Genomic DNA, 14,518 nt, shown 5'->3' with positions numbered 1-14,518 from the left:
CTAAATATTTGCTGCAGCTTATCTCAGTGTGATTTACTGTGTGCATAGTATAAAGCTGTTTTTTGCTGTAAGAACTTAAGAAGAGCCCTGCTGGATCCAGCCAGTGGCCCCCTCTAGCCCAGCATGCTGTTCTCAACCAGATGCCTATGAAAGGTGTGCAAGCAGAACCTGATTACAAGTGCATTCTCCCCACTTGCGATTCCCAGCAACTGATGTACAGAAGCATGCTGTCTCTGACAGTGGAAACAGAACATAGCCATTGTGCTTTTACAGCCATTGTTAGCCTTTTCCTCCATGAATTTGCCTAACCCTCTTTTAAAGCCACCCAAGTTGGCAGCCATCACTACCCTTCTGCAGCAGTGAATTCCATAGTTCACTGTGTTTCACTGTGCTTCACTGTGTGAAGAAGCACTTCATTTTGTTTGTCTTGAATCTTCCAACATTCAGTTCTAGTATTATGAGAGATGGAGAAGCACTTTTCTTGATCCACTTTATCCACTCCATGCATAGTCACACCTCAACACAGTTCCCTCTTACCTAACTTACTTTTTTTTCGAAATAGAAAAGACCCAAATGTTATAAACATTCCCCATACAGTTGTTCAACCCCTTGATTATTTCAGTGCTAGAATCGGAATTATACTATCAATACCTGTTCTTTCTTTTTTTTTTTAGTATTCAACGTGGCTCACATACAACAGTTACCAGGTGCAGGTAGGAGCTTATCTTAGAGCCTATTTGTATGGCAGTGATTGTCAGGAAGGAACAATATACATCATCACCACTGTGTCATCTCAGTGCTGTTCAAAAGAGCTTCAGCTTCAGGGCTAGTGTAATCTCCCCCTACCCACACATTCTTTGGGTGAACTGCAGCACTTTGGATCCTGCAAATCCACAACTTCTCCTGGCATACACTTCCTTTTTTGTCTTAGGAGAATCACCAACTTTATACCTTTCTGCAGCTGCAGATAGGAGTTTGGCTCTCCATCTCTGAAAACAGATTTCACTCTCCATCCTCAGGGAGGGAGATCTGAAAAACCATATAGCATCTGGAACACCCTCCAGAGACCGTAGGATTGTGCCCTAAATAGATTATAAGCTATTGGTATTTCATAGATCTATGCAAAATGTATGCATCTAGTTCTCCTTTTAACTGCAGTTCTCATCATAAAATTATCAGTGTTTCTCTAGTTTAAAAATAATGATGCTTGTCTAGAGGTTTTTAAATTTAGATACTTTTATGTAAAATAAAAATACTAATAGGTATAGTTTTAACAGTAGAATTAGCTTGACAAAGAAATCAATACAAGCTCTCAAATCAATGGTGTGCATTCTTCAAAGTGTTGCCAATTAAACTTTAACAGAAATGCCTATTTATTCTGCTACATAAAATATAACCAGAGGGTTTAAAGATAGAGTATCATTATCATATATTAGATATATCCTGGAGATCTTCATATATTAGATATATCCTGGAGATCTTCCAATCTCTAACCCACTAGAGATTTATCAAGATTTTCTAGAAACTAGGAATCATTATTGGTTACCTTTCTTAGGTGCATATTTATTTTAGGGCAATTCAGATTTAACTAGTTAATCTTAGTAAACCATGATTATTGAGCTGAGAACAAATCTCAGTAAAGTGAGATTAAACCACAGTTTCCTTGTTCAGATACCATTAAGAAACTACTGTTTAATAAATCATATAAATCTTTAGTTTTGGCCCACAAATGAAGGAAGAGAAGAAGGAAGGAAGGAAGAAGGGAAGGGGGCATTTATCTCGATTCTGAAACTCTTGCAATATAACAGATTAGTTCCCAGCTAGTCTAGCAAAATCTGCAATATTACAAAGTGCCTCATTGGAAATATTGGAAGAAATGAGCTTAGTTTACTTAGCCTTACATATAAACTTTTTAAGAGAAAGTTTGTCAATTCACCCTAGTTCATAGCTCCTGAAAATACTGTATAAACTAGGGGTCACAATTAGGTAAGTATTGCAGACCCCCTGTTTTTCAAAGGAAAATCCATGGACCTCCTACTTTTGAAAAAACAAATATATCTCTATTATAGCTTTTGTTATGTGAATGGTGCCACAGACCTTGTGGATAGATTCTGGGGACCGCGGACCACCAGTTGGGAACCACTGGTATAAACCATGTTTGCTCCAGTTATTGTAAGTGTACGTACCTTGATCTGAAATAAAAAGCAGATGTAATGCAACTCAGAACACTGGAATATTTTGACAAAGCTTGGACCCCAGGCTGCTTTTGACACACAACTTTCCCACACCTCTGGCATTACATTGCGAACAGGCAAACTTGTATACGTAGTTTGGATCACAGCCACGCTTTTGAAGGGGAAAAAACTGCACCAGGGTTTTTGTTGTGGCCATTGCTCATCCTTTACGGAATGTAAAAGAATAAATACAGGAAATGACGAGTAAAAACCAAATCCTTTACACGGTCTGTTGTAAGTGAGCCCTGCAGAGTTCAATGCATGATAGAATACAGCTTGTTTAACATAAAGGAATCCATGCATCTGGGTTTTCCTCCACACATTTATTTTGCTAAGTGTTCAGATTTTTAATGTAAAAATCCAGAGCTCTAAGGAAAAGGCTAGTGTAGATAAATCATTGTTGATTTTTCCAGATGGATGAAGTGAAAATGTCATCCAATATATATCTCTGATAAGCACAGAGAACCTTTCCTGAGTACAAGAGCTTTCCTGAGTACAAAATAGCTTTCTACAGGTACACAGATGCTTTCTGTGCCTTCTGGGTATTCATGTTTCCCTTCAGGAAAGTGCCCAGCAAACCCTGTGCTCCAGAAAGTCAGTCCAAGGAATGTTCAGTGTGCCTAAGTCCTGTTAAAGGCAGTAGGAGTTAATCACTGAAGTGTGCTTGAAACAAATAGAGGTCACAGAATAATATTAAGATTAGCAGATAACAGATTATGGAGAGGGAATGAGTAAATGAGCTACAGGAGTAAGGCATATTTATCCTTTAGAATCTATTTTAAAAGTATACAGCATTAAAAGTTTTAGTGCATCTTTCAGGTACATTCTTTCTGAATGCAAAGCCTGAAATTCAGGAGTGACAGTTTTGAGTGCTATGAACCAAGTGCTGAATTTTTAAAAATCTATTATAAAAATGAAACTAGGGTTTCAGTTAATGTATGTTTCAGTGAACAATGTTTTCATGTGTCTTTAATGAAGGAACTTATATATTTATCTGTTACATTTCCATTAAGTGTTACTACTATGCTGGGTAGGGTTAATAATTAATATACTTTGAACCACCCTGTTAATGTTGATATTTTTCTTTTATTACCACAGGCTAGAAGAAGAACAGAATCTTCTGACAGAATTGCAATATAATTTAAATAAGTTTTATTTATGGTTAGACGAAGCAAGTAGTGTTGTTGGCATTCCTGTTGAACCAGGAAATGAATACCAGTTAAAGGACACTCTTCAGAAAGTAAAGGTATGGAAAAAGCCTGTCCATTTTTATATCATTAGCTGCCTTTGTCTCCTTCCACTCTCCCCACACCCCAAATTAAAAAGCAGTAAACATCTTGGTTTTTCAAGTGTTTCAAATACATTTTCTATGCAAATCAAGTTAGAATCTATAGTTGAGGCCTCAGCATTAATGGTCATAAGGAGATGTCACAAAAGCCAATACTATTCATTGTCATGCTTTAAAAAAAAAATATCCATGTTGAATGAGTATTGAAAATTTCAAGTGAACTAAAAGCCCACCAAACTGGTGTCCACTGACAGATTAGCAAAAAATGACCAGGAAATAATGTGATGTGCTTCATTTTGAGACAGCCCCCACCCCAAATGCAAATTCAAGGAGGCAAATATAAAAAGGAATATATTCAAACCATGCCTTCCTAATATAAGGTTATTTCTCATATGTATAAAAGTAAATGGAAATAATTTTGCACAAACATTTAGGAAGGCTTATATTATAGGTCATTTTATGTATGTTTTTTCACTCTTTGTACTATAGATTGCTTTGTTCATGGTGCTTTCCATCAGAGTAAAGTGGTACACCATTCAATATTGTACAAAGTCTAATGTCTCAGCTCCAATTTAGACATAACACAAAACCTCTAAAGGTCCAATGCAATCTGATCTAATCTCAATATGCTTGCCCAAGTGTGTCAGACCATAGGCATACAACTTTAGTGCACTCATATTGCCTGCTGCACTGTCAACATTGTACTTTTTTTCTTTTCTTTTTGCTGTGATGGTGTAATTAGTTTTTTGAAGGGTAGGGTACAAATACATAAAACAACCCTGCCTTCTTGTTAGGATCTTAGTCAGAAGTGTTGCCTCACATCGCATCACCATCAGAGTTGTCATCGGCAAGATAGATGGTCCATTGAGACTGAGCAATTTTGGTAGGAGTGCCAAGGTTCTTAAACTCACTCTCACTTAAGGTTTATATGCATACATATATACGGTACATACTTATATTTGTATGCTGCCTTTCTACCATTCAAACCATGCTCACGTCAGCTTACAACATGAAAAAATACACAATTGCAACATTATAAAAATAACCATAAACAATAAATAAAACATCAAAAAAACCATAACCAAACTGGACAGTTTACACAGAAATCACAGGTCTAAAATAAAGATACAAAAAAACCAGCAGCAGCACCCCCCCAACAACACCCCAGCTCAAGGGTAACCTCAGCTTCTTAGGGCCCCACCGTCTTACGCCACATGGGAAAAGGCCTGCAAGGCAGGGAACAGGTCTTCCAAGACTCACAGTCAAGATAGTCCCTGTGCTACAGACCTTTTACTGAGCCATTAAGATAGTTGTATTTCATTGGGCACTAGAGAGAACTGTGATTGGCCTCTCGAGTATTTTTAACATACATGGTGGAGTGGTTCTGCTGCTTTGTATGTTCTCAGCAGAAAAGTGGCCTATAAAAACTGACATAAATACAACTTTTGGCACTGTTTCCTTATGCACTTCTAGGAAATAATAATAATAATAATAATAATGATAATAATAATACTTTTATTTATTCCACGCCCATCTGGCTGGGTTTCCCCAGCCACTCTGGGTGGCTTCCAGCACATACAAAAGCATGCTTAAATGGCAAACATTAATAATAATGATCTACAAAAAGGTCACAATAACTTTAAAATAAACAACTTATATCAAATAAAGCAATATTCAATAATCCATTAGAATATAATAGTAAAACAATTATTTCTCAATTAGCTGCATGAGTGCCTCCATTTCCAGCCAAAAAAATCACATGGACAGTATCAAATAAAATAGCTCCATAGTCGTAAGGAATATACAACGATGAAGTAATGTGGTTTTTTGGGGGGGGCACCATTTAGTGTTATTGTTTAGTGTTTTTAATTCCAGTTTTTTATTTTATAATCTGTCTGACTTCAGAATTCATACCCAAGAATTAACTTCCAGAAACACTGATGCTCTAGAATTCAATATTCTACACTATTATAATATCTACTTAGAAGTTCATGGTTATAGTATTGCAACTTTAGTGTATAACCCTATGCCCACTTATCTGGGAGTAACCATCATTACACACAGTTGGCATTTCCTCTGATTTAACATGTGTAGAAGTGTGCTGTTAGTTATCCTAGTAAAAGTTTTTCATTGGAGAACTAATTCATTAGCTTGATCATAGCTTTAAAATATCTGATTCATGCCAATCCTTAATGCTGCAAAACATTCTAGAAATGATTGAGCTCTGATTAAAGTGGTTTGGAAAAGGGCAGAAACACTTATGGGGGAACTGAAGAAGAAGAAAAAGGAAGTATTTCTCTGCCATGTATAGGACCTGTTAAACTATAACCAAGGAAGTGGGTTAAAAAAAAATATCTCTCTGTGAAATGTCCTTGTTCTGACTCCTTCTTAAACTGAGGATTGTCAAGATATGCTGAGATGAGGCAGCAAAGAGGAAATGATCATGGCAGAACTGTGCTATGCTTATTGCCCTATGTCTCATCTTAGGAAAATTTGATAAAGTGCTCTGAGCATTGAAATTGTCAATCTAAATATGTCCAGTGTCAGTGTCCACAAAACTGCAATGCTCTTGCTGAAACTTGAAACCTGTACATTTGAATTTGGATGGTTCCCCCCCCCCCCACACCTTCTTAAAGTGTAACAGCCCAATATAGTTATATCACATCTGAATGCACATTCCACTGAAAATAATACAGCGTGGTTGGACAACATGCACATACATGCACATGAAAGTTATGCCTACTGTTTCTGATCCAGTGATGTGTGTGCAGAAGCCTTCTTCTTCAAATGAATTTCTTGCTCTTGATTTGATTTTCTGTGATTAGGATAGACAAGAGATATGTGTATACATTCCATGCTTTCAAAATAAAATGTTTCCACTGCATGTTTATATGAAGGGTGTATATGAAGGATGATGATTTGTGAAACTTGGTGTAAAATTAGCCTATATACCAATATTGACACAAGTCCCATGTTTGCCCTTATATAGCTAAAACTACAACACCTACACACAACAGAGTAGTAGTAGTAGTAGTAGTAGTAGTAGTAGTAGACTTGGAATAACTTCTGCAGAAGTACAATAAATCTGCATGGAGAAAAATCTAATAATTGGAGGAAGAAATCCCCAAACACATCCATAATAAATTAACGTCACAGAATGTTTAAAGAAAATAAGTGTATACAGGTATACAAGTACAGATGAAAGAGTTACACATATCAGTGGGAGGTTACAGATTTCTATTGAATCTCATCACAGCTATGGTGAAGCTGTATAACAAAGTGAAATGCTAATTTTTGATGTTTAGCTTTATATGCACGGGCTAGCATGCAACTCAGGCTTATGTGCCTTCAATTCTTCCAGTATGACTGTGAGTTTAAGAGATAAGAAGCTTTTGCTTCTGCTTTTAAGCAATCCAGTGTTCCTTCTGATGTCCAGAATTCGGTAAACTCAGGTTAGCATAAATTATGGTGGTTCAAACAAGTCAGAATCAAACCAGAATTTATCATCTTAGTTTATTTTCAAACCACAGTTTAAACGGAGTTTCCTGAGTTTGGCAGTAACAGAAAACTGGTTGGTTTAAAAGTGGAAACTTAGGATACTTTCCTCACAGTCACACTAGAGAAGAGAGTGCATGTGAGCCTCAGGTTTGTGTGCATATCACTAAGCCATAGTTTATGGTTATATATACAGACTGGGCCAATATGAATGAAAATCATTACAGTTAACCATATTTTTTTTTTATTTTGGGCCTGTGAAACACCAAGTGACTAAATTCTGAGCAATATTATGAATTAGTACTTGACCTTTTTATTCTCCTGAGCTTTAAATATTTTATATCGTTCCTCTATGGCTTTGCCATTTTGGTGAGCAGCTGTGTCGCGGAGGTGGGAATCATTCTAATGCAAAAGAAGGACTGCTATCCATCGCCTTTTCCTGAGGCACAGCAACCTAGAACAAAAGCTGTGGATACGTTGTGCTGAATTGAGCTCTTGAGTCTACTTACTTCAGCTGATAAACTAATCAATAGAGGTGAAGATAAGGGAGTTGAAAATTCTACTACAGTTCATTTTAAATGTTGCATTTGTCTGTTCCAGTTAAGAGTGGAAGAACTGCCTCCACACAAGGGAATACTGAAACGATTAACTGAAGCTGGAGGAAAAGCACTTGGTAGTGCATCACTGAGCCCTGAAGTAAAACATAAGCTTGACACTAGACTCAAGGAGGCTAACCATCGCTGGATAAAGGTTAGGCATATTAACAGTTGTGTTGCAGCATGTATCTGTAATCTGTTGCAGGTGTTTCCAGTGTTTTTCAGCAGTTATTTCCACCACACACAGACACACACCACTTCCCTCAGCATGCAATTCAGATTTATCTGTACCGTTTCATTTACTAAAGAAATAAGCATGCCTGTAATGACAACTTGAGGAGAGTCAAACTTTCCCACTCCTTCACTGGGGAGTCATGTCACTGCTGTATGTGGACTGTTGCTTCACTGGTATAGACTTCTTTCTTCAAGTTGTATTTCTGCAGCACCTGTTATTTGTTTCACACTTTAGGTTCAGCTCATACCATGCCGCAGTGGCCGGGGGGGGGGGGGGCACACAGAAGGAAGGTCTGAATCTACTGGTAGTTCTCTGAGAGATTTTGGAAGATTGGCAAGAATGTCTGGCTGCCAGATTTTTAACAATAGCAGCAACAGAAGTACTCTCATTTCCTAAATTATACTGCTGAAATGAAACTAACCAATAATGGATTTTTATGTGGGAGGCCTATGAGTTCCATTCAGTTCTTGAGGCTCAGAATTTGTTCATTCTGGCTTTTACGCCAGTTGGTAGAGTGTAGGGTACTAGTAAGAAACAAAGAAGAATCCACAAGCTTGAAGCCTCCCTATCCTCGCCCTACTGAGGTTGATTAAAAAACTATTTTGTGCGTTCTAGGCTGATAGTAAAGGGCAAGGAGGAACTAGAGTAATGTAGCACACATCTGTACAGTGCCTTCAAGATGGTAATACACATTGACCTCTCCAAGCCCAAACAGTGGCCTACCTCTGCCATTATGGCTATCTATACACATTTTTGGTGCCTCTTCATTCTCTCCCTCCACCCCTTTTAATGACCTTCATAATTGTAAATCTGGTAGGCCAGGAGAGCCATTTGTTCCAGACTCATATCGTGTGACGAAGTAAATTTAGTAAAGCTTGTGCCTACCCACTATAACTCCACCACCCCCTCCCTGGTTGGATGTTTTTGGGGTATAATAGATGCAGCACAGATGGCCAGCTGGTTCTTCCCACAATTCTGCAGTAGTATCTCATTATTAGTATGTCAGAGTTACAGTCATGGTGTACAGAAACAGTGTAATATGTCATGCAGTGTTGTTCATCTGAAATTGTATTTACCTAATTTTAAAACCTGCTAAGGTACAGGTGATTGTCATTATGTCTTCATATGTAAAACTACAGAATTCAAAGAGAGTGTACTCCCCCCCCCCATCACTGTACATGAAATAGTTTTCTTGATACCTTTTCTAATATTGCTATATTGACATGTTGGCATCTATAGTTTTAGCAGTAAAGTATGTGCCTGAGTTTAGTGGCTCTGTACTTCCTTAGACTCCACCAGCATCTCTTTATAAGGTTTGGTAGAATAGCTTTGTCTGATTGGATAGAATATTGCAGAAGCAATGATACCTATGAATTTTCATATCGGAGCTTTCATATCTAAATACTAATTAAACTTTATCCACAGCAATAAAATTCAGTTTCCTTAAGCATATAACATTAGACTAGAAAAGAAATTGAAGTGCAACATTCAGATAAAATATGGATTTATTTGCTTTTATTTTTGTACTTAAAATCTGCTTTTATATGCCTGAGTCATATAATGTTGATTCTGAGATTATGTACTTTGTTTTTCTTCCTGTGGGCCAACAATTATTTTGAAATAATGATTGTCCTTTAGTAACACTTAAGCAGAAAACCTAATGCTCTACTATCACAGATTGCTGATTAAAAATAATAGTTTATTAACCTAAAAGATAATGGATAAGAAGCAACTGAGACAGCTTTGTTCTCTTTGCCAGATTGTATTAAAAATGCCTTATACTAAATTGGTTAGGGGAAATAGCATAAAATTGCATTTCTCAGAGATTAAAATATAAGCAATGCAAACCAGTAAAATGAGAGTTAGAATTCATATTATTCCATTTCAAAAAGCACAGCCTTAGGACACAGTTTTATCCATTAAATATTACACTGTACAATCAGATGGAGGCTATTACATGGTTAAGATTCTCTCAGATGAAATCAGTAATTCTGAGAAGAAAATGGCAAAATACACACTATCAACAGAGCAGATGTTCATGACGGATGAACACTATAGAAGAACTCAACTATATTTATGGAGATACCTTTTTTCTGTCGACCTATAAATAAAGAAATATGGCTGCACATTTTGATAACAACCATGAAGTCCTGGATTATCAAAGAGAAACTAATATGGATACTGAAGAATCATCCTGTGGTCCAATAACCAAGGGATTGCTGTTTGTAGCAAGGAGGTGAATAGGAGAGTGAAATTAAGAAGAAAGACATCACTATCTACAGCTACACTCCACCTTGCTAGACTTGCAGCTGCTGAGTCTCTCACCATCAGGCAAGTCAGCCCTGGCAGCTGAGAGGAGCAATAGTCTTGTCACTTCTGCACCTGTAGCCAATCTACTTCTACAATCTACATCTTCTGGCTGCATCACAAAGCAGAAACAAAACTTTTCTGGGTAGTTTGCAGCCTTTTACACTCTGGCCTAAAAGAGGTGACAGAACTGGAAGTAGCTCGCTGTGACTTGTTTGCACCTGCCAGGACCTTGACTCCCCTGTTGCAGCAGATCAGCCTTGGAAGAGGTAACCACCTTTGGCGTGAAGGAAGAGAAACATGAAAGAGGTGGTCTAGAAATTTAATAAGTAGTAATAATAATAAATTACTAGTGTTGCACTCATACAAGGATTGTCCTGTATAAGCCCACCCAGAAAATGTGAATGATAGTTTAAATGCACATTTTCAAAGCTGAAAATTGTATTTCTACAAAATGTTTGAAGGGTATGTACCTGGATTTTGTCAAAATCCGTAAAATTGTGAAGTGGAATAGAGGTGAAGGGTCACATTCAAAAGCATGATGTTAAAACCTAGGTGTTGTCATTTATTGTATATTGCCCTGATACAAAAGTGTTGTCTGAAAACAATGCTGTCTTTATGAATAGCTTTAATTATAGAGGTATTGTTATGCTGTATTGCACACTATTTTTTTTTTAGGTTAAGTGTCTTTAGTTGATTTTTTTCGTCACTTAGACAACCTAATTGTTATATTTTTCCTGCTACAGCAGGGTAAACCTGGTGCTTCAAAACACAGGAAAGAGGCTGGCCTTTGTGATGCATGCAGTTCTTGTCATATACCACCTGCCAGGACACGAAACAGTTCTGTAATGTCTTTCTTGCTTTTTTATTGTGCAATAAATGCATTTGTAGATTGGGCCTGGAGCTAGTGAACCGTAGGTTTGCCGGAAGGAGTTTATTACTCTTTAAACTTATGTTTGATCCAATATCGGGCAGGAGGGATGAGGCAGATGAGGTGAATGAAGGTAAGCTGGGTGCCACTAGCTGTGTTTTCCTTATTTATCCACCTTAGTTCTAGAGAAGTGGGTTGTCAAGATTATTCTTGTTTTGCTCTTTTTTCCATCTGCTTCTTTATTTCCTAATAATTACTAGGCATTGAAGAGACCATTTTGCTATTCACTGCGAGAGCAAATCGATTTGTTGTACCTACATTCTCAGCAGAAGCATTGTAGTGAAGTAGCATGACTATAATGCATGAACCTTTCCTATCGCTCTGGGGAAAGCATTGGACCATTCTTTTAGCCAGCCACAAGGAAATAAACAAAACATGTCAGTGCACAAGCCTATGGTTTGTATAATTTGCACTGGCTGTAATTTAACTGATCATTCACATTGAATCTTGGCAAGATATACCCACAATGTGATTATTTCTATGTAATGTTTGCCAGATGTCTAAAGCAGTATTTACCTACCTGACTGTTCAACTAGGTGTGGTGGGAGAGATCTGTGCTTATGGCTAGATGGCTGGTTCTGTTGTTTGTTTTTACTTTGAAGCAGCCATGTAGGGCTGTTAATTTGTCTGAGGAATGGGTGCTTAATACTTTTCTCCTGTACTGTTTCCTCAGTCAAAGTCCCCAGGTTATAGCATACATTTTTTGTTTGTTACAAATAACTATGCTTAATATTTTTAACCTAATTTGATTGATTGAATTTGTATACCACCCTTCATTTAAAGCTCACGGGGGGTTCACAACATAAAAATACACAATGAGAACACAAATACATAATAAAAACAAGAACAAAAACAAATCTCTTTAAGTCATGCTGTTTAACCTAAACAGTATGAAGGTGAAATAAAAGTTTGTAATATCATGTACACACTGAGGGCCTAGAAAAAAATAAAATAATTGAGATGTACCTGCTTTTCCTGACTTGAGTACTCTTTTGAAAAACAATATTATCTTTAAAAATTACTACCACCCAATGAACTTTTCAACATAAACTCTTTCCTTTCGTGTGTATGTGTATGAACACATTTGTAGCAAAATCTCTATTTCTCAAGTAGCCTTTAGGCTGAGTGTGTCTTTAATAGGATTTGACTGTGTTCTTCAGCCTGCTATTAACTATTTTACTCACAATTATATAATCTGCCTATTTACATTCATTCAGTGCCATTGCCTGAAAGGGATCTCCTTTCTTTTATAGTTTCAACTTTTGCACTTAGTCCTATCAGATGGAATGCATGTAGTCAGCAATTTTAATAATCACCCATGCTTCAATTATTGAAATGTTATGCTTTCTAAAATTTGCAGCTAAATTATATTTAAAAGACCTCCCAAGAGACAGGTGGCTGGGACAGCTGGTTAGGGCTCTGAGGTCTGAATCTACTGTGCCTCAATTGCCTTAGTTTGTCTAATGAAAGCTCTGGCGCTGCCTGGCATTGCAATCTAAATGAGGATAAAGAGGTGGCTTCCACTACAGTTTTCTAGGTTTTATTTTGCACCTTAAAATTTTGATGCTTTTGTGTTTATCTTGATATTTTCATGATTACCTGTTGAAACAACTTCAATTCATAGCTTCATTCAGTTCAAATATTGTGACTTGCGAGTGTGTATTTTATTGTTCATGGAAACTGTCCAGAGAACATGGTTGGATGGTGGTATACAAGTGTAATACATGATAATAAAAGTTCCAGAAGATTACCAAGGATTATAGCAGCAATATGACACACTAGTGCTCCCCCCCCACAAAAACAAAATTGTTTTGTTTTTGTGTAAATACAAGAGCAACACATAACTAAAGTAACTTGTCCAGTGGTACATTCTTGTTAAGTTTGATATGCAGAACACAGTAACACTAGTGCTTTAACAGATTGGAGACTAACTGGGTTATTGCAGCATAAACTTTCACAGGCTAAGGTCTTCTTCAGCAGATTAACACTGTGCCAGCCTTTCACACTGCTGCATCTGCGGGCCCAAAACTTTTTCAAATATTATAAAAGTGGGAAGCCGTCTCCCAGCATAAGCAGCAGTAAAAGCAGACCTCAGCCTGATGATGTGTGTGGAGGCAAAAGCCTAAATGGATGTCGGAATGAGTGGATATATGTGTGGAACTGGATTAATAGATGGAAAAGAAGGTAGGACTATGCTTCTTCAGTTGTGGGGGGAGAGAAAAGAGTGACACTTTCAAACTAATCCATGCTTCAGAGCTGGGGTGAGGGGAAGTAGTTCTGCCCACCTTTGGCTTCAAACAACCCATGATTGATTTTGGGTGCACCGTTGCTAGTTCTGCAAGCAACTACCTCTGAGGAAATGCAGCCCTCGATGTATGGAGTACTGATGTCATGTTCACCTAGTGACTCCTAACCCTAGTTAGTGGGGTTGCAGTAGTGGTTAATCTGGAGGTTATAAAGGGATTAATGTCATTTGCCAAATCCAAGTTTGAAAGAAAGACTTGCAGCTTTCTCATCAGATGAAATTAGATTTATCTGTGGGCAAAAAGGCATTTAATGGCTTTTGGCTCTGTGAAAGCGGAAATAGATGATAGAGAATAATACTTGTAGCTGTAAAAGGAAACCAAAATCTCATGTCATAACCCATTATTCATATTTAATTCCCTGTTCGGTTATATAATTTTGGGTGACATTTTGTTAAGTAAAGAGGAAATATTAGTACCCACAATAAAATTATGACTATTTAGCTGTGCAGGATTAAGGGAATGAAGATTGCTGTAGCATAATTGCAAGGCTGCAGTAATAATGAATATTCTTGTGAAGAACTGGGAGAATTTATATAAAGTTAAGACCTTTAGCTACTACCAAATACAGAGTTTAAATCTTTTGAATTATTCATTTGCTAAGATTTCAATTAACTTACCTTAATTAATTCCTAAACTAACATGTTTAAAGTTCAGATTTTTCAAATGTTTTAGATTAATTAATTAATCTTACCTAAAGTAGTGCTTTGATGTTAAGATTGATATCAATTATTTTGTAAGAACTGTATGTAGAAGACTGGTCAAAGAGCATGTGTGGTAATGATCATTCTTTCCCACCAGCTACAGTTGAAGTGTATATTGCTAAATTTCTGAAAATTAAATAAACTTGCAGGATCTATAGCTGGTGGAAAATTTGAGAGGTTTAAATCGCTGAGCATTGATGTTAATTTTACTGTGTTTTTAAACTGGTGTCTGGTCCATAGTTTTCATTGCTACCTTATTAATGCAACTTACAATTATGTCTAGTTCATCTAGTTCATATAGGGGTACAAATAATAAATTATTATTATTATTATTATTATTATTATTATTATTATTATTTCAACCAAACCTGTTTTCCCTAAACCTTTTTTTTAAGTGGTTTTAGTTCACTTCCAGAGGTGCACTC

The 14,518-nt window shown here is 36.9% G+C and overlaps 1 protein-coding gene across 11 annotated transcripts in view; it reads left to right on the top strand.

The window, feature by feature from the left end:
* The window catches only part of DMD (dystrophin), a 1,007,479-nt gene that overhangs the window by 667,239 nt on the left and 325,722 nt on the right, over nucleotides 1-14,518 (top strand). For 10 of the 11 annotated variants that reach the window (XM_081908923.1, XM_081908930.1, XM_081908919.1 and 7 more), the window contains 2 exons: nucleotides 3,333-3,480; nucleotides 7,618-7,767. The exons of the other annotated variant lie outside the window; for it this stretch is intronic. In XM_081908923.1, coding sequence (XP_081765049.1) covers nucleotides 3,333-3,480; nucleotides 7,618-7,767 — 298 coding nt within the window. The remainder of the gene's footprint in view (nucleotides 1-3,332; nucleotides 3,481-7,617; nucleotides 7,768-14,518) is intronic. 11 annotated transcript variants of the gene reach the window in all.

Source organism: Podarcis melisellensis, assembly GCF_964234715.1.
Source record: "Podarcis melisellensis genome assembly, chromosome: 4".
Classification (NCBI taxonomy): Eukaryota; Metazoa; Chordata; class Lepidosauria; order Squamata; family Lacertidae; genus Podarcis; species Podarcis melisellensis.
The sequence above is the reverse complement of the archived record's forward strand: the minus strand, read 5'-3'. Positions and strand labels throughout refer to the sequence as shown.